The sequence below is a fragment of the Octopus sinensis genome, linkage group LG4 (genome assembly GCF_006345805.1).
Source record: "Octopus sinensis linkage group LG4, ASM634580v1, whole genome shotgun sequence".
Classification (NCBI taxonomy): Eukaryota; Metazoa; Mollusca; class Cephalopoda; order Octopoda; family Octopodidae; genus Octopus; species Octopus sinensis.
The window spans coordinates 126490825-126511905 of NC_043000.1; the positions used below are offsets into that span (position 1 = coordinate 126490825).

A 21081-nucleotide genomic window follows, 5' to 3' on the forward strand; every position below is an offset into this window, starting at 1 on the left:
TCCACTCGACTGTGTTGTCTCTTAAAAATGTGGCTGAGAAACACTAAATTTATTGTAAGTATTTAGTTTCATCTTAATTGGTTCTTAGTTCAGATACTTTCACAGAATGGCAAAATTGCTAGTGCATTAGGCTAAATACTTTATGGTATTAGTTACAGCCCTGAGTTCAAATCTTGGTGAAAGTATCAGTCAAATACATGGGTTGATTTTTTTTTTTATTCATATAAAGCAGGGGTTTTCAGCCATTTTTTATCTATAGACCTCTTTGATTACTATTTTATTCTGGTGGACTCTCAAAGCCATTTGATGTTTAAAAACTAGTTTTATAGAAACTTCTTTCAAAATTCCTATTTTGTTTGTTACACATTAACTTGTGTAGGTTGAACTATGTAAAATGTTAGAGAAAGAAACCTAGCTGTTTCTTGCAATACATACCAATATACACACCTAGAGCAAATTTTTTACAGAGGCCCTTAAAATACTATACTATTGTGGATTCCCAATTTACTATTTTGTTGTGTAGACCCCCAAAAATCTGCTATAAAGCATCCTCCATGTACTGAATTATAACAGAATACTAAAACATTTCTGAGGTTGTTAAAATTAGCACTGGTAGTGAGTTAGTATTAATTCAATTAACTCTTTATTCCTTTAGGGAAAACTTGTGTTTATGTAAGAAATCAATATTTCTGGTTTTGTATGTTTTGACAAGGTGCCTGAACATTCTCATCTTAATTTGGAATAATATAAACTTTACTCCATCTGTCGATGAGTTCCAAATCAGGACTAAAATAGAAGAGGTTCCTGCAATGCACCAAACTGTATACCTTTTTCTTTTTTATGCTTTGGACTGTTTGAGCCAAGCAGTTCTGATTAATTTACTGATCTCACAGTTCCTTTCCCTTTGCTCTGTCTGAACCCGTGGCTTTGATTTCGATAACCAGGCACACAAAAATTACCACTACAGTGATCCCTTGCTACTTCGCGGTTCAACTATCGTGGATTCACGACTTCACAGATTTTTAAAATATATATACATGAACGCCTAAAATTTTTCATTAAATCCATTAAAATATTAATAATAAGTAGGAACAACAAAACATGTGTAAAATAGCACAAAAGCATATACAGGGGTATTTGAACTTAAGACGAGCTGTGATTGGGGCAATGGAGAGAGACAACGAATCACAGCTTTCTATTTTGTAATCTGGCCTGTGTAACAGTAACAATCTTTATTTTTTTTAATCTAAAGTGTTATTGCTTAACAGTTGTCCTTGTTATTAATAGACTATTGTAATGGGTGGATTGTTAACAGTACAGGGAGGGTTTTAAAAGTTCAAATACACGTTAAATAAATACTGTAAATGTGGTGTCCCTACTTCGCAGAAATTCAGTTATCACAGCCGGTCTTGGAACCAATTTACCGCAATAAACGAGGGATCACTGTATTTCACTCAGCATAATTACTCTCAATCAGTTGTTATACTAATCATTGTTGTGCTTGTGCTGTTGTTTGTTCCTGTTCTCATATCTCAGTCACCCAACCACAAATTGCCTTCCCTTTCTCCAACCTTTCATCTTGCAACCTTACCTCTTCATATACCGACCTATGATTCTTCCATCTCCTCCAATATGACCCTGCTGCTTCCTACATTTTTCCTGAGCACTTTCGCCTTTCCTTCAGATGTGGCTGCAATCAGCATGAACTTCTGGTTCATAGTTATTTCATCACCTTGTAACTCTCAACCTGAATACTTTTTCTGCTCATTCTCCTACTACAACACTTATCTCTTAAACCCACCAATTGTTCTATCACATACCATCAAGAATATTACTGTATTAATTGCTTGTGGTTCTGTATGTTGAAGAAACCAATCAGAAAAGTTATTCTAGGAAGTGCCTTTTAGACATCCAATGTACGAAGAGTGAATCACTTAACTTTTAACTCCTCACTTCTGTCCTCCTGGCTAAAACTTATTGCATCTGTCTCTGGTGGTGTTTTAAGCTATTGATCAACCACCTCTTGCATCGCAAACAACAATTAATTTTCTATATATACACAGCTCAAAATGAAATTAAGAATTGCCTTGTCCTTTGCCACCTTTTAACACCCCCTCATCACTAATAAAATGCTCTCCATTCCTGTCTATCTCCACACTCTTTCACAATCTCTATCCATCTATCACACATGCATACCCTTATGCCTTATTCACACCACTTACCCATCAAAACACATCACATACAACATGTACACACATGTTCTCATACACATACACACTTCTATATGCATAGGTTTATACCTATGAATATGTAGAACATACTATCACATTTTATTTCTATTTGGCTCTATAAGACACACATTTGCATGCTTGCATATTATCTTCCTTGGCTAAAAAAAAAAACTCTTTTGGTAGTAAAACACCATTTTCTTTCCCTGCTTCCATTATTCATTTCATTATGTGCCTTTCATTATAAACACTGCTTCCATGGAACTTTCTTCTCTTCTTTGCATTTCTTGAAAGATCACTCTGAAATTATGTTAAACTCTCCTTTGTTCAAGTATAAAATTATTCCAGTTCTTTTTTTTTTTTTCCTCCCTCTTACATAAAATATCTCGGAAGGGTAACATTTACCATAGGCTTGAGCCTTGTGAGTAAATCTCTGTACATAGATATTATGTCATCATCATCATCATTATTTAACGTCTGCTTTCCATGCTGGCATGGGTTGGATAGTTTGACTGAAAACCAGTAAGCCGGGGAGCTGCACCAAGTTCCAATCTGATTTGGCATGGTTTCTATGGCCGAATGCCCTTCCTAAACCCAATCAATCCAAGAGTGTAGTTGGTGCTTTTTATGTGCCACCGACACAGCACCAGCATCGACCACAACTACAATCTCACTTGCCTTGGCAGGTCTTCACAGCACAGTATATTGCCAAAGATCTCAATCACCTGGAACAGCCTCCGAGAGACCAATGCTCAAACAATGTTTTTTTACATACCACCAGCACAGGTGCTAGTCAAACAGCACTGGCACTGGCCAAAACTACAATTTCACTTGGCTTGAGAGGTCTTCCCAAGCACAGCATATTGCCCAACGTTTGAGGGATGCTTTTTACGTGTCAGTTATGCGACACTGGCTTTGGCCACAACTGCGATCTCACTTGGTTTGACAGGTCTTTTTAAGCACAGCATATCACCAAAAGTCTCAGTCACTTGTCATTGCCGCTGTAAGGCCCAACATTTGAAGATCATGCCACCTCCTCCCATGTCTTCCTGGGTTTATCTCTTCTACAGATTCCCTCCACCATTAGAGTGCAGCACTTCTTCACACAGTTGTCTTTATCCATATGCATCACATGACCATACCTATTTCTTTACTACCCACAAGGGGCTAAACACAGAGAGGATAAACAAGGACAAATAAACGGATTAAGTCAATTATATCGACCCCAGTGCGTAACTGGTACTTATTTAATCAACCCCGAAAGGATGAAAGGCAAAGTCGACCTTGGCGGAATTTGAACCCAGAACGTAACGGCAGACAAAATACCACTAAGAATTTCGCCCGGCATGCTAACGATTCTGCCAGCTCACTGCATCACATGACCATACCAGCACAGTCGTCCTCTTGCACACCACATCTGATGCCTCTTATGCTCAACTTTTCACTCAGGATGCTTACCCTCTGTTGTGCATGCACACTGTCATTACATATCCAGTGAAGCATACTAGCTTCATTTGTTAGAAGCCTAGGCATGTCCTCGGTAGTTACAGCCCATGTTTCATTGCTGTGTAGCATGGCTGTTCACACATGAGCATCATATAGTCTGTCTTGCACTGTGAGGGAGAGGTACTTTGATACCAGCAGTGGTAAGAACTCTCTGAACTTTGCCCAGCCTATTCTTATTCTAGCAGCTTCCCACTCAGAGCATCCACCCCCACTATTGACTTAGTCACCTAGATAACAGAAGCTATCAACTACTTTTAGTTTTTGCCCCTGGCATTTGATGGAATCTATTTTCTGTGCATTTTCAGTGTTAATTGTACCTGTGCACCTTCCACACACAAAAACTACTTTCCCTATTAACATTCCTGATATTGCTGCATCTCTTATGTATCCATATCTTATACATCTTATGGAGTTTCTACTGCATCTTTTCTACAGATGAAGCAGGGCTATCTACCTGAAGGGTTTTGTGATTTGTCTGGTCTCCTACTTACTAAAATTTTGTTTTTATGCTAGATTGACTCTAAGGCCCTTCAATTCTAGACCTTACTTCCTTGTCTGAAATTTCTTCTCTAGTTCTGGTAGTGATTTAGCTATAAGAACAAGGTCATCAGCACAGAGGAGCTCCCAGGGGCAGCCTATCTTAAATTCCTGTTATTGCCTGGAAGACTATGATGAACAAGACGGAGCTGAGGACTGATCCTTGGCGAACCCCTACTTGTACCTTAAATTCATCACTACACTCATTGCTAACCTTCACCTTACTGACAGCATCCCTGTACATGGCTTGTGCAGCTCTCACCAACCACTCATTTATCCCTAGCTTCTGCATTGACCACCAGATAAAGGAGTGGGAGATTGTGTCAAAGGCTTTCTCCATGCTGACAAAAGCCAGGTGTTTATTTTTGGCCAGATATTTCTCCTGCAGTTGCCTAACTAGGAATATAGCATCAGTCATGCTCCAGCCTGGCACAAGTCCGAACTGCATCTCATCTACACTAATTCTCTCGCTAATTAGTTGGGCTATGACTCCCTCCGTAACTTTCATCACCTGCTCCAACAATTTGATACCTCTGTAATTGTCTCTGTCTAAGGTATCACCATTGCCTTTGTAGCAGTCGACTATAATGCTGCTACACCATTGACTAAAATGCTACTACAATCATTGTGGACAACCTGATTAACTATACGGATGACTAAATATGTACATTGCAAATACTGTTGTGCTATTGAAATAACAATAATTTCCTTTATCTTTATTCAGATACATACTTCTCCTAATGCTGCAAAAGTTGAGAGCCCAAACAGCTAAAGAGAAGCGTTCAAGATCTTTATCTCACAATGACTATAAAGAAAGAGTATCTTACCCATTGTTTAATTCCGGTGAGTCTGTTTCACAAGAACAACTCTACAATGAATTGTAATGTGAACATAGTTTATTGCATTTCTTATTATCATTAGCAGTGTCATGCTACAAAAGACTAGGTCTTTAATTTAGTTTGTACCTCATTCTTTGCAATCATGCAATCACATCTGTTAATTCCTTTCTCAAAGTTTACCTTCTTGCTCTCACATTAAGAAAACATTGAGAGGTGTCAAGTAACTTTAAGTCAAGTTTGGATGTACATCATCATCTTTTGATATTCATCTTCCATGCTGACTGTGGGATGATGTCAGCAGCTAGGGAGCTGACTGGAAGAGGAAGGGTGCAGCGGTGACACGTGCGCAGGCCTTACGATCAGGGTAGCCAACAGTGCTGGATGTGTGAGTGCTTCAACAAGGTGAGGGAAAGCAGCTGCTATTTTTAGTGTTCGGGTCGGGCCATGTGGAAGGGTGCGTTACCACTGGAGAGGTCTGCGTCAATGAAGAGAAGCCAAGCTGTAGTGGTTGATAAAACTATGTATATCTCAGGACAGCTTGGTCTTAATCCTACCACCATGGATTTTCCTTCCAACAATGCTGCTGAACAAGCTAGAGGTGTCAAGTACCTTTAAGTCAAGTTTGGATGTACATCATCATCTTTTGATATTCATCTTCCATGCTGACATCAATTGGATGGTTTGACAGGATCCAACATGTCCAAGGATTGCATAATGCTCCAAAGTCAGCTTTAGCACACTTCCTGTGGCTAGATGCCCTTCCTAATGCCAGCCATTTTACAGACTGTACAATTATTTCAATGTAATCTGCTTGAATCATCATTTCTATAGGTTTTATTGTGCTGTTGGTTAACGGTGATGTCATCAGGAACCTTGAGCTTACCACACCAGCATACATCTTTTGCAATGTGGCAACTTCTACAAGGAGAACTTTACTTGCTAGAAATAGCAGCAAAATCTCTCACCTCACACCCTACCACCTACCATCTTTAACCCTTCATGGGCTGGTGGGGTTGGAATTACACAAAAGGCCATTGGGGTTCTGAGGGACTCCCTTTTATTTTTGCGCATTTTTGCACTATCTATAAAGTAATATTTTATTAATCTTGTATATATGTAGGTGGGTAGAGATGCATGGCTTAGTGGTTAGGGTGTCAGCATCATGATCGTAAGATTGTGGTTTCGATTCCTGGACTGGGCGACGCATTGTGTTCTTGAGCAAAACACTTCATTTCACATTGCTCCAGTCCACTCAGCTGGCAAAAATGAGTAACGCTGCGATGGACTGGCGTCCTGTCCAGCTGGGGAACACATATGCCATTGAAACCGGGAAATCGGGCCCATGAGCCTGGCTAGGCTTTAAAAGGGCGCATTTATTTATTTTATTATATTATATATGTAGGCATAGGAGTGGCTGTGTAGTAAGTATCTTGCTTACGAACCACATGGTTCTGAGTTCAGTCCCACTGCGTGGCACCTTATGCGTCTTCTACTATAGCCTCGGGCCAACCACAAAGCCTTGTGAGTGGATTTGGTAGACAGAAACTGAAAGAAGCCTGTCGTATATATGTATATATATATATATATATATATATATAACCATCCGAACGTGGCCGTAGCCAGTACCGCATCGACTGGCCTCCGTGCTGTGGGAACATGGTGGCAATCCATCAGTGCCGTAGTCAGTGTGGTGGGCACATGACAAACACCATCCGATCCGATCGTGGCCGTTCGCCAGCCTCATCTAGCACCTGTGTCGGTGGCACATAAAAACACCATCGAAGACCCGGCAAGACTAGTCAGGCATAACCCATGGCCCCTACCTGGGACGTAGTCAGTCCACCTGTGCATACCTTCCTTCTTGTGACACTTGTGAAGACCTGTTGAGGCAAGTGAAAATCAAATCAAAACAAATCAAAATAGATGAACATCAATGGAATTTGTATCTTTGTGGTACCAGTGCCGGTGGCACGTGGCACATAAGAAAACCATCCGAACGTGGCCGTAGCCAGTACCGCATCGACTGGCCTCCGTGCTGTGGGCACGTAACAAGCACCTGTGGGCACGTAACAAGCACCATCCGATCGTGGCCGTTTGCCAGCCTCATCTGGCACCTGTGTCGGTGGCACATAAAAACACCATCCGAGCGTGGCCGTCTGCCAGCCTCGTCTGGCACCTGTGTCGGTGGCACATAAAAACACCATCCGAGCGTGGCCGTCTGCCAGCCTCGTCTGGCACCTGTGTCGGTGGCACATAAAAAACACCATCCGAGCGTGGCCGTCTGCCAGCCTCGTCTGGCACCTGTGTCGGTGGCACATAAAAACACCATCCGAGCGTGGCCGTCTGCCAGCCTCGTCTGGCACCTGTGTTGGTGGCACATAAAAAACACCATCCGAGCATGGCCGTCTGCCAGCCTCGTCTGGCACCTGTGTCGGTGGCACATAAAATCACCCACTACACTCTCGGAGTGGTTGGCGTTAGGAAGGGCATCCAGCTGTAGAAACACTGCCAGATCTGACTGGACTGGTGCAGCTTTCGGGCTCCCCAGACCCCAGTTGAACCGTCCAACCCATGCTAGCATGGAAAGCGGACGTTAAATGATGATGATGATGATGATGATGATATATATATGTATGTGTGTCTGTATTTGTCCCCCCAGCATCGCTTGACAACCAATGCTGATGTGTTTACATCCCCATAACTTAGCGCTTCAACAAAAGAGACTGATAGAATAAGTACTAGGCTTACAAAGATTAAGTCCTGGGGTCGATTTGCTCAACTAAAGGCGGTGCTCCAGCATGGCCACAGTCAAATGACTGAAACAAGTAAATGTGTGAATGCATAATACAGAACATGAAGTTTAGCACTTTATAGGTATATATTTGTAATTATTTGCATTTAATATAATTTATTGACTGAAAAAAAAACCTTTATTGAAAGAAATCAACATTTTTTATAGTTTTATAAACTATACATATAGCACTAAATATAAAATAAAACAAAATTATCTAGTATATCGATTCATATCAGTACATATACGAAGAAAATTGACTTGTAGTTCATGAGAACAACTGAAAAAAGAACAAAAAAATAATTTCACAGAAGGCCAATGCGGTCTAGTTGGACCCCAGTGACCAGATTTTATGCTATAACATCCAAATGACTGGAAATTTTTAACTCAAAATTTGTTTGTGCATACATGAACTATTGACAGTAAAAGATATGAGATATAAAATCATTTAAATAAAAAATGTAAAAGTTGCTGGGGTCCTAAGGGACCCTGCCAGCCCATGAAGGGTTAAAAAGAGGGAAAGGTAAGGGCACATTAGATCACATCTTAGATGTCCTTAAAAGGTGGGATAGGTGTGACTGGAATACTTTTGATCCTTGTGCCACTTGATCAGGGATGACTTTGAGCCAGATAACAACAAATATACGTACCTTATATTTTACCAATTGTGGATTGATGCTAACAAATTTACTTTAATAAAAATGCATCTATAAGTAGATCATCAAAGCAGTTCATGTTGGCATTAATTGGGTCTTACAAGATTGCTCTCTCTCTAAGCCAAAAGCAGTTAAGGTAGTACTTGACTGATGAGGCCAAGCTAAGATCAAAACATGCTCAAAGTTGTCTCGTTCTTGTTATAAAAATTCAAATAGCATGACATTCATTAATGTTGTTTTTATTTTTGCTACATATTTATTTCTGGTTAGCATTGTAAAATTCTCCCTGTACTAAATGTCATTGCTGTCATTTCTTATTGGGAATTGCTATTCCCAAGAGTGGTACTTGTATGTGTTATTTAAACGGCATTCCTATTGTCAGCTGCTTTACATTGTGTACTGGGTGCATTTTCTCATGGCACCTACACTAGAGATGAGTAGTCCTCATCAAAACAGGGCTAAACTTACTCTGCTCATTTGCCAATCACTTCATGGCCTGTAGCGGGTGCATTTTACATGGCATTAACATTAGAGAAGTTGTCTTGCTGATTAGTCACAGTAGAGGGAGTGCTGTGTGGTGCTGCCAGAATAGAATGAAGCACTGGGAGTATGTATACTTTGCACACTGTAAATCTAGAATGCCCAGTAATGCAAGATGTATAAACCAAAGTGAGGAATGGGAGAAATGTAGCTATCAGCCAGTCTCATGACAGGATTTTATCTTGCTCCTGTCATTGAACTGCGGCCATACTGGGGCACTGCCTTGAAGAGTTTTAATTGAACAAATCAACCCTAATGCTTGTTCAAATCTTGTAACTATTCTATTGGTCTCTTTTGCTGAACTATTAAGTTATAGGGATGGAAACACACAAATATACATCATCATCATCATTTAATGTCTCCCTTCCATGCTAGCATAGGTTGAATGGTTTGACATGAGCTGGCAAGCCAGAGAACTGTTACAAGCCCCACTGTTTACTTTGACATGGTTTCTATGGAGAGATGCCTTTATTGGGCTTCCATATGGTTTCCATCTGCCACATTCATTCAAAAAGCATTGGTTGGCCTGGCGCTATAATAGATGCTATGCAATGGAACTGAACCTGTACTTACAAACCAACTTTCCTTAAGCTTACAGCAAAACCTTTTCTAGTTAGCTTTTGAATGCTGCTTTTATTAAATATGTAAACACTAATAAAGTCTTGCATTTTGCTTTGTTCTATCCCATTTCTGAATAATAATCTTAATTAGTTTTTTCCTTAAATTAAAATTTTTTCTTTACCTATGCAAAATTTGTTTATTAGTCTACCGTTTTAAGTATTGTTACTTTTTAATATCTTGTATTTCTGTTTTTTCTTAAGTTGTATGGACAAACCCTGAAGTAAACAATATAGAATTACGGCAAAAAATTGGATACTTGAAGAATACTCTTTTCAATAGAAAGCTCTTAAAACAGAAAGAACTGAATCAGTTTAAATTATTATCTCAACCATCAAATGAGCAATCTTTCTTTGATATTAAAAATCTTTTCGCTATTGATAAATTGTTGTCAAATGTAGAGAACAAAAAGCAAAGAGGCTGGAGCACGTCTCTATTTAAAAGACGACATTCAGCTAAGCAAAAAAGCACTTCAATGTCTTCCAGTGTTGATAGTCAAAACTTAGTGGACTCTTATTATGAACAGAATTACAAAACAACAAATACCATCTACAAGTTTCGGTAAGATATTTCTTATTTTAACAAAATTAGAAAATGTTGGAATCAGTTGATTTTTGTGTGTGCACGTGTGTAATACAACTCTGTGATAACTCCTTAGAGCAAGGACAGGGGTCTCAACCTGAGGTGCCAGATGGTATTTTAGGAAGTAAAACAAATTAGGGGGAAAATATGTACATTACTAAAATCACTTTACAAAGTAAAATTGACTAGAAATAACTTTATTTCACTAAGCACACCGAGAACTTTATTATTCTACATTATTAAACTTTAGAGATTATGACAAAACATTTGTGTCCTTTCATCATCATCAGAATACCTGCCCAACACAACAGAATTGAGATCCTAAAACGAAAGTGCCGCGTAAACAGCACAGATGGTGCCATGTAAAAAGCACCCAGCATACTTTGTGAAGTGATTGGCATTAGTATGGGCTTCAGGCTGTAAAAACAATGCCAAAACAGACTACTGAACCTGGAGCCACCCCTGGCAAGCCATCCAACCCATGCTAGCATGGAAAATGGATGTTAAATGTTGTTGATGATGATCATCCTTCTCCCCTCATGTCACTTTTTCTATGCTGGAATTTAGATTCAGTCTTCTTAGATTTTTCTTTCAATTGAAGACATAATCTAAGAATTATCTGAATCTACAGGCAGACCTGTAGATTGCAATCAGCGAAAAAAAAGTCCCATTTTTTGATGAACAGGAAATAAGAACAAAGAATATATTGAACTTCATAATAATAATAATAATAATAATAATAAACATTGTGTACAGTGCTCAGGTGCACTACAACTCATCTAAAGTGCATATATAATCAGGTGTAGTTTCGACGGATTTCGGGAAGCATGAGGGCCTTAAAGGATGCAGTGTCATGGCAGTCAACAACTGACGCAGGCAGTCTATTCGACGCTTCAGCAACTCTGAGCGTGAAGAAATGTTTCCGAAAGTCATGGGAGCTGTGTTGTTTTCTGACTTTGTAGGCATGTCCACGTGTGTTAGACACATGGAGATCAAAAAGGTGTTCAGTGTTGTTATTGGTGAGGTGGTTGACAACTTTGTGGGCGTTTACCAAGTCCGTCGCCAGACGCCGGAGCTTCAGTGAATCCATGCCCAGGGAAACAAGGCGCTCAGAATATGGTAGGTGTCTGATGGAGGGTATGCGTTTGGTTGCACGTCTCTGAACAGATTCCAGGAGGTGAATGTTCTGAGCAAGATAGGGGTTCCAAACTGATGATGCGAATTCCAAGTGTGGTCGCACCATAGCTGTATACAGTTTTACAGTTTACATTCATGATTGATTTCCCTGTTTATAGCCATCTGTGCTCTTTTTCCATGCATGTATACATTACACACAAATATATATATATTACATGCACATACACACAAATATATATATTACATACACATACACTCATGTGTGGGGGTAAATATTATAGTGCTAAAATTTCTCTCTGTTACTGGCTTGAGCATCACTGATCATGCAACTGAAGATTGGAATGTAAATTTAAACAAATGAATTAGTGGATAGCTGTGAAAAATCCACAGATAGATAAATGTTCAGCTTATAGTTAATTAGTACAGCTTTGGATTGATTAATGCCTTGTAAGAGGAAGTAGGAGATGGAAACTATATGGAAGCCTGTTGTGTGTGTAAATATATATTGCTGAACATAAAGTCAGATGAAATGCTGCTAAGCGTTTTGTCCATGCTAACAATTCTGTCAGTTCGCCACCTATAATGATGATGATATTAACAATAATAATCCTTTCTATTATAGGCACAAGGCCTGATATTTTGTGGGAGGAGGTTAGTTGATTATACCAACCTCAGTGCTATTCTGGTACTTATTTCATTGACCCCAGAAAGATGAAAAGCAAAGTCAATCTTGGCAGCATTTGAACACAGAATGTGAAGACAAACAAAATGCCATTAAACATTTTGTCCGGTGTCCTAACGATTCTGCCAGCTGACCACCTAAATAATTGTTTCGAATTTTGGTACAAGGCCAGCAATTTAACTCTTTAGCATTTAGATTACTCTGTCAAGTGTTATGCTTATTTATTCACATAGTTTTGAATTCATCCTATATCATCTTGCAGTTCTGAAATTTCAATGATGTGATTTATATTTTTAGAATGACATTGGAGGGTAGGTGTGAAATGTCAGATCTGGCTTGATCACACATGAAACCAATAGAATATTTGGGTTGGATATGGCCGGTTTAAATGCTAAAGAGATAATGATTTGTTTTATTGGCCACAAAGGCAATATAATAATAATAATTTTCTTTTATTTTCTTTTTCAATTATCAAGATTTACAGTACACAGAAATAAGAAAACAGGTGGTTCAAACTACAAAATCCCCAATCTTCCAAATAACATTTGGACCTCTGTACATCCTCGACCTTTTGTACATACAAAATCAATACCTGTAAATGACCGGTAAGATTTATATTTGCTCTAGCAAAATTATTTCATATTAAAAACAAAGACATAGTATTTGTATGAGTTGTACAAGGCTTCAGCTAATTGTTTTAGGTGCCTTTGTAATCCCAAGCAGACAAATACCCTCTCAGCTCTTATATCCTTGACCCAGTGTGGAACATTGAGGATGCGGTAGCTGGGAGGGGAGAGAGAGTTGCACCAGTACCTGGCTGGTACTTGTTTACAGCTAAATACACTGAAACCATGTGAAATGAAGTGCCTTGCTCAAGAACAAAGCCCTGTCTCATTCAGGAAGTGAACCCACACCTTATCATCAAGAGTTCAACCCCTTAACCACCATGTAAAACTTGTATTTGAAAACAATTCATTTATTCTTGCCTCCAGTTTTTTTTCAGTTCTAATATAGTACTTAAATACCCAATCTAAACAGCCAATGGATCGTTAATTACAAACATTATTTCAGGTCACCCAATGTTCTGTGAGTGGAATTGTATGAGAATCTGTCTTAGTTTATGTGAGTGAATGAGTACAAATGTCTGAGCAAAACAGTGACATGTTTGCATTGCTTGTTGACATTATAACGAGTTGCTTTGTGCTTCCAAAGACCAGCGAAATAAAAAAAAAATACCTTACAGAATGAAGATTGGCTTAGAAAGGATATCTGGTTATAAAATGCTGCCTTAAAAAGTGCCATCTAACCTCGAACATCATTGTTTAGCATCCTCTTTTCCATACCGGCATGGATTGGATGATCCAACAGGTACCAATGAGCCATAAAACTATGCCAAGCTACAATGTTTGCTTTGGCCTAGTTTCAACAGCTGGATGCTCTTTCTAATGCCAACCACTTTACAAAGTATATTGGGTGCTTTCTATATAGCACCGGCACTAATGAAGTCACCACAACTAAGGGAGTATAGTAGTGAAGGAGGTGAAAGTATGATAGAAGAGGCAGGAACAGATGAATGTGTCAGGAATACTCCAGACGAAAATGCTTTGGAGAATCTAATAATGAGTTGAGTTCAGGATGCCACTGAAGTGGATTTGGCCTATGATCTCTTACTGTCAGTAATATACAGTTAATTAATTCTTATTTCTTTATTGCCCACAAGGGGCTAAACATAGAGGGGGAGAAACAAGGACAGACAAAGGGATTAAGTCGATTACATCGACCCCAGTGCATAACTGGTACTTAATTTATCGACTCCGAAAGGACGAAAGGCAAAGTCGGAATTTGAATTCAGAACGTAGCAGCAGGCGAAATAGCGCTAAGCATTTCGCCCAGCACGCTAACGTTTCTGCCAGCTCGCCGCCTTCATTAATTAATTCTATCAACAATTTACCTTCTCTAAAGCAATTTTAGATTAATTGCCAAATATGGGTACAACTCCTATAGATTTGTAGTAACAAATATAAGCTTGAAGTACTTTGCCTTTCATCCTTTCAGAGTCAATAAGTACCACAAATTTCAGGTCTTAGTAGAAAGGGTGAATTGTATTATTAACTGCATGTCTTTGATGATTTGCAAAACCAATCATCATTTAATCCTTTTGATATCAACCCGACTGAAACTGCCTCTGGTTCTGTAGTACAAATGTCTTGTTTTCAAAAGTTTTTAATTAAAATTTTCCACCAAACCTTAGTCACAATTTATGTTCCTAACACTAGCTTAATGATAACTAAGTTATTTTACTAAATTCTTTGTTATATTTAAAATTGAAAGAAACAGAGCATCTCGACAGAAATATGATAACAAAAGAGTTAGCATTTGTCTTCCATGCTTGCATGGTTTGGATGGTCTGACAGGATCCAATGAACTGAAGGACTGTGTTGAGCTCCAATGTCTGTTTTGGCATGGTTTCTATTCACAAATTTCTTAATTCTTTATTGCCCATAAGGGGCTAAACATAGAGGAGACAAACAAGGACAGACAAAGGGATCAAGTCGATTACATCGACCCCAGTGTGTAACTTGTACTTAATTTATCGACCCCGAAAGAATGAAAGGCAAAGTCAACCTCGGCGGAATTTGAACTCAAAACGTAACGGCTGACAAAATACTGCTATGCATTTCGCCCGGCATGCTAACGTTTCTGCCAGCTCAGCACCTTCTATTCATACATTTCTAGTAATCATAAAATCCAATGAAATGAATAGTAATGATAATTATATTTCTTGCAATGTCAAACCACTAAAGTATCATCATATGCTTGATGAAGCAGCCACAACTATTTTCACAAACTCTTAACTACCTCCAAACTAGCAATGGCTCATTTGTTTTTAATTCTCAAATATTAGGACGACATATTGATATTAAAAATGAAGTGGCTTTGTCTAGCAAGCTTGTTTCAGGTACCTTTTATCTGTAGGTCAGTGTATATTTGCTCATAAGGCTCTTTCAAATAGTTAAATTACTTCCTTCCATGCCGAGAATCTAGACAAATAAAGCTAATTAAGGACCACATATGATGAACAATTCTAATCATGCAATTGCAGTGAATACATCACTTAAGTTGCTAACATATTGACAGATTGAGTATAACAAATATTATTTTTATCCCAACTACTGTTATGAATTTTTCTACAGCTGGCTGACACACTAGTCAATTGTAAACTAATCAATAAAGCTTTGTTAGATGCAGAGACTCACTATTTCAAGGCTGTTCCCTATTTTAGGCACATTATGTTTTCATTATTGGGGTTATCTCTCTAATTATTCTCGTGCTCTCTGTCAGCACTGATTCAACAAATTTGTGATCAAAGGCATCCTGGCAACTTTTCTTTTCTAAAACGAAAGTGTAATTTGAGAGAAATTTGGCTATTTATAACACATCAAATAACCACATACAAGCTACCCCCATTGGTTTAGAGATGTCCCTCTTCTTTCATTAGGATAAGAAAACAAAATATTAATTTTTTTTGTATAGTAAGAAATAAGTAAACCAATAAGTAATTTTCCATAATTTCTTGTTTATTTTTTTTATTTCAGCGATTATGAAATTATCGAAAACTCTGAAAAGAATACACCGGCATATCTTCAACCAACACGCTTTGAAAAAAGATTGCTGAGTGTGCGATTTCCTGTAAAAGAACGAGAATACTGCAAATTAGTGACAGTGCAAAATTTAGTGTTTGAACCCGAATCTACTTCCGAGACTAAGTAGGGTTAGACGATAATTCACTTAAAAAAAAAAAAAAAGTATTCTACAATATTTCTTTGGACAATTCCATTTAAGTTGATCTGTAAGTTATAGATGTATTTATTAATCAAAGAAAATACTTCTTACTTCTTGAACAATTTCCTAAAGCCTAAAATGTGAAGAGCAACTTTCTATATGAATTGAACATGATTAGCATTGAATACCACTGGTGTCCTTACTTGGCACAGCTTAACACAAATGTTTTGTTTATCCATGCTGATTATCTTTTGATGTTATGTAACTGGTGTCTCTATTGTGGAAATAATATTCAGTGAATTCCGATTGCCTACTCTTCTTCAGCACAGCGTTTGTTTTAAGCTTTTGTATTCACCGAATCGAATATTTTTGCTTCCCAACTGTATGGATGAGAGTATATTGTCACTGTCACATGATGGGCAAGTGACTCTCATAGCTTCAGGTTGAGCAATGCCTTGATGCTTTGTGAAATGAATTTGGCAGATGGAAGCTGTACATATACCTGTATATCTTTTGTTGACATATTCACAAAATAAAAAGCATCAACAAGAAGACAAATGCACAGGTGCTTTCAGATAAAAATCCCTTGAGTTATTTGTTCTGCCCAAGTTACACAGACTGACTCATTGAAAAGCTATAAGCCAAAGCACTATTGTTTATAAAATACAATATATATATATATATATATAAATAAAGAAAAAATTGAAATATCTCACTAGGGTGGTAGTAGTATTTTAGCAGGGATTGATAATAGATAGCAGTTGTTGTTTAACCTTTCCATTACCATATTTATAGTGAAATAACACTGTTACTAATAAGCTGGAATTTGGAAGATAAATTCACTTGAAATTTAGATCACTTCAAAACAGAGACTTTGTGCCACCAAACCAGTGGTTGTCATGAGTGGATTGGTATGAAAGGGGTTAAAGTGAAGGGTAAGAGGTTTTCTTTTTTGCAAATTCATTGCATTAGTATTTGTCTCTGGTTGCTGAAAAATGCATTAACTGCCACATGTACCATCAGTGGTTCATTGTAAATTTCACACAACCATCATATGCACCAGTGGTGGTACATTTTCATATTTTATTCTTTATTTTTGACATAGTTTGAAGGACATGTAAATAACATGATTGCAAAACTATTAAAGTTTAATTATGAAATAGTGTAAAAATGCCAGGAAATTACATTTCCTTGTAATAAAATACGCAGTGTGACTAGAAATATGTGGCACCTCCAGTAAGTTCTAATAACAGGCCATAGCAGTTAACATGTTAATGGAAGAACTAGACATCAACCACATAGAGGCTTCCTTGAAAGTTCTTGAACTTTTCAGTAAGTTACTTAAGAAGTTCAAAATCTAAAAACAAGAAAGGTAACTCCAATAAGATCAGTTTGAAAATGTTTGGACACTATATACATTTGGAGTGAATCACGTCTTTGAAGCCAATTGGTCAGGTTTCAAGTTTATTGGAAAAAAATGAGTAACTTACAAAGTTATCTCTCTTGAATGAATATTTCTAATATAGCCTTTTTTTTACTTGCACGTTAAATTCACGAGCAGCTGTTCCATTGATTGGATCAATTGGAACCCTTACCGACATAAGCGCCAGTTTATTGCAGTTCACTTCCTAAACTCTGAAGTGAACACTTTATCCCAAGCCTTCCTTCTTAGAGCTTTCTCCCTCCCTGCGCCTCTAGAGATGTTCAGTTTGAATGAACATCTGCAGGTTAACATCATCCACATTGATCTATTCATTCTGGGAAAACCTGGTGGTGATAGACTGTCCCTGCACAACATCCCTTATCTTCTTTATCATCATTGTTTTAACATGTTATTTTTCCATACTAATGGGTCAGACTAAATCCATCAAGGTAGGCCTTTCCTTTTGCTAACCATCTGTTTGTAAGCCAGGTAATATTTCCTCATGTTTGGACAGGTTTCAATGGAAGATTAGAAATGAAGGTCACTTGTTTACAACTACCACGATATCAAGATGGAGACAACAACAACAACACACAATGAGTTTCAGTTTCTATCCACCCACAAGGCCTCAACTGGCCCAGAACAGTTGAAAACATTCCTCCCAGCAAGGTGCAACATAGTGGAACTGAACCCAAAATGATACTGTTTGGAAGTGAACTTCTTAACCATGTTTATACGTTTTTCAATTCAATATATTACATATACGAGACCATGCAATATTCAGTATACTGAACATTTTCCCTGCTCAGCTATACCAGTAATATTGTCTAAAAGTCACATTAGTAAAATTTAACTCTTTTTGTTATCCTTCTCATATTCAGAGCCTTAGTAAGAATTACCATGAGATTTTGGGTTCAGTCCTGCTGTGTGGCACCTTCTACTCTAAGCATCAGGCCAACCAAAGCCTTGTGATGAAAGAATTTAGCAGAAGGAAACTGAAAGAAGCTCGTTACATATGTATGTGTTTCTACCTCATTTTAATTTCATGTAATTGTTGTAAATGAGTGTCACCATCATACAAATGGTGCCATTCATTTCCAATCTTCTGTGGAAACAAGTGAAGGTTGGTGACAGGAAGAGCATCTGGCCATAGAAAAATGTCTTAATGAATTCTATCTGACCCATACAACAGAAAATTAGATGCTAATACAATGATTATGAGCACCAATAAATATCTATAAATAAAATGTGAATCATATAAGGTCAGGATGAAGGCATGATGGATTATTTTATCACAAAATATCTTTACTTAGAGAGCAAAAGGAAAGACCTGGCTTGATGGATTCAGTCTGACCAATTAGCATGGAAAAATACATGCTAAAACAATGATGATAAAGAAGAAATGTATTAATAATGATTTTAATTGCCAACAACTACAGTCTTTTCTTTTCTCATAACTTTAAAATTAAATGATTTAAAAAATTCTGAAAGCTTTTACTTTTGTATTTTTTGCATTGATGAAGAGAACTTTCTTCTTGTACTTCTGTATTGGAGAAATGTAGTTACTCTTTATGGTGACAAAATGTTCTTTTAAGTTCACACTAATTCAGATCCATCTAAATATTACACACACACGCAGAGTTATAAACTATTAAGTCTGTACTAACGATGTAGTCAACAAAATGATTTTACTAAATATTCCCTTTGGAGAGAAGAAAAGCAAACATTAGTTCAATGTTTAAATCTGATCAAGATATGTGGTGGTGGGAGCAACACCAAAATTTCAGTAAATTAAGATTGGAAGTATACAGCAAGAAAAATTTGGCAAACACAATAACAAGTCTGGACATGTTTTGGTTTTTCATACGTCTCCATTGAAGCATAGTTTAGATAAGAAAATCACTTTATGAAAGACATACAAGTTGACATAACATTATAAAGGCTTACCTAGGAATGCCTTCTGCAGTGGAAACACGAAGTTAAGTCAATGCTAACATACATAGAACAGTTCACTTCACACTATAATACACAAAAGAAAATTAGTTATGCTACAACCAGTTTCAATTTAACCCTTTAGTGTTCAGATTATTCTATCAAACATAATGCTTATTGATTCATATTGATTTGAATTAATCGTGCATTATCTCATATCTTCAAGATCTTGATGGTGTAATTACTTAATGTAGAATAACATTGTAGGGTAGGTGTTTGAACATAAAACAGATTAGTTATTTTGGCCGGATATGGCCGGTTTAAATACTAAAGGGTTAAAGTGAATTGTCTGAAATATACATATACTCTTTTATTTGTTAGTCATTTGACTGTGGCCATGCTGGAGCATCGCCTTTAGTCGAGCAAACCAACCCCAGGACTTATTCTATCGGTCTCTTTTGCTGAACACACCAGCATTGGTTGCCAAGCGATGTTGGGGGGACAAACACAAACATACACACACGTACATATATATATATATATACACACACACACGGCTGGCTTCTTTCAGTTTCCGTCTACCAAATCCACTCAAGGCTTTGGTCAGCCCGAGGTTATAGTAGAAGACACTTGCCCAAGGTGCTACGCAGTGAGACTGAACCCGAAACCATGTGGTTGGTAAGCAAGCTACTTACCACACAGCCACTCCTACGCCAACCTTAAATATTACACTAGGATTGCTAGAGCAAACACTGTTTTGTGCAGGCTGTACATTAATGTCTGAAACTAATGAGGCAGGAACCTAAAGACAGAAATGAAAATATGGAAACAGCTGTTCTTCCAAAACCCTTTTATGGGGTATGCCTATAAAATAAAGATTAGAGCTAGTTAGTCAGAGAAAACCCCAAATTCCAATACTGTATGTAGGAAGAAATCACTTAGGAATTTGATATGTGTACTCATGAAGGATAGATACAGAAAAATGCAATAAGATGATCTCTGGAATTTTGACAATCAGAATTTCAGTGATGACAGATGAACCCCACAAGTAGCTCACTAAACAGCAATAGTTTCCTGTACATCAGTTCAAGGAAGTTCCTTTAAATTTTTAGAACCTCATCACTGCTCTCTGGAACCTAGAAGCAGTCTTGTTCTATGTCAAATTTCTCTTGGGGGCTTTTATAGCTTCTTCTGATTCAATGATTTAATTAGTGCTTGAGAGAGCAATTGGTAAATGATTAATCACTAGAGTAAGAATGAATGGAAAAGGCTCAAGGAGTTGTAACCTTTTGTCAACAACAAAGAATTTCTCTCTATGCAAAAAGCAAGCTTTATGGAGCATGTATAAGGAAGTGGGGATTGCATAAGCTTCATCTTCATGAAAGGCATATCAAAAGTAAGCCAAGAAAAAAAAAAAAAGAGCAGCTGGGTATCACAAGCATGAACTAAGGCATGAAAGAGAAACCATTATTATAGATACATGATGTAAATGCTGTGGCAGAGGAAGACATGGGAAGTTGTGGTGAGGTTAGATCTCCATATATTGAACCTCAGACTAGATGACAAAAGACCAAGAATATTAGCAATGTGCTGTTCAATGGACATGATGATGATAGCAGCTTGTTAGTTTCATAATCAAATCAAAGAATAACATACTGTATTTCCTGTTTGCCTTCGTGGCATAAATCCATCCAAAATATGGCTAAAGATATGCAACAATAACCATGAGAACTTGAAGACTTGAGATGCTCTTGCTTTTACACAGTTGGAATCATCATCAAAAATTTAATAAGCATCTTCTGGCACTGAGAAAGTAAAACAACCATG

The 21081-nt window shown here is 37.7% G+C and overlaps 1 protein-coding gene and 1 long non-coding RNA gene across 2 annotated transcripts in view; one reads left to right on the forward strand and one right to left on the reverse strand.

Moving 5' to 3' along the window:
- Positions 1-17368, forward strand: part of LOC115210582 — a 174287-nt gene extending 156919 nt beyond the window's left edge. The window contains exons 33-36 of the mRNA XM_029779185.2: positions 4996-5114; positions 9919-10276; positions 12593-12721; positions 15713-17368. Of these exons, the coding sequence (XP_029635045.2) occupies positions 4996-5114; positions 9919-10276; positions 12593-12721; positions 15713-15887 (781 nt within the window). The 3' untranslated portion in view covers positions 15888-17368. The remainder of the gene's footprint in view (positions 1-4995; positions 5115-9918; positions 10277-12592; positions 12722-15712) is intronic.
- On the reverse strand, positions 15674-19385 carry LOC118763112. Its single transcript, XR_004998866.1, has 2 exons — positions 19270-19385; positions 15674-15804 (listed from the first exon to the last, which is right to left on the reverse strand). It is a non-coding gene; the product is annotated as an uncharacterized LOC118763112 (long non-coding RNA).
- Between the last annotated feature and the right edge of the window lie 1696 nt (positions 19386-21081).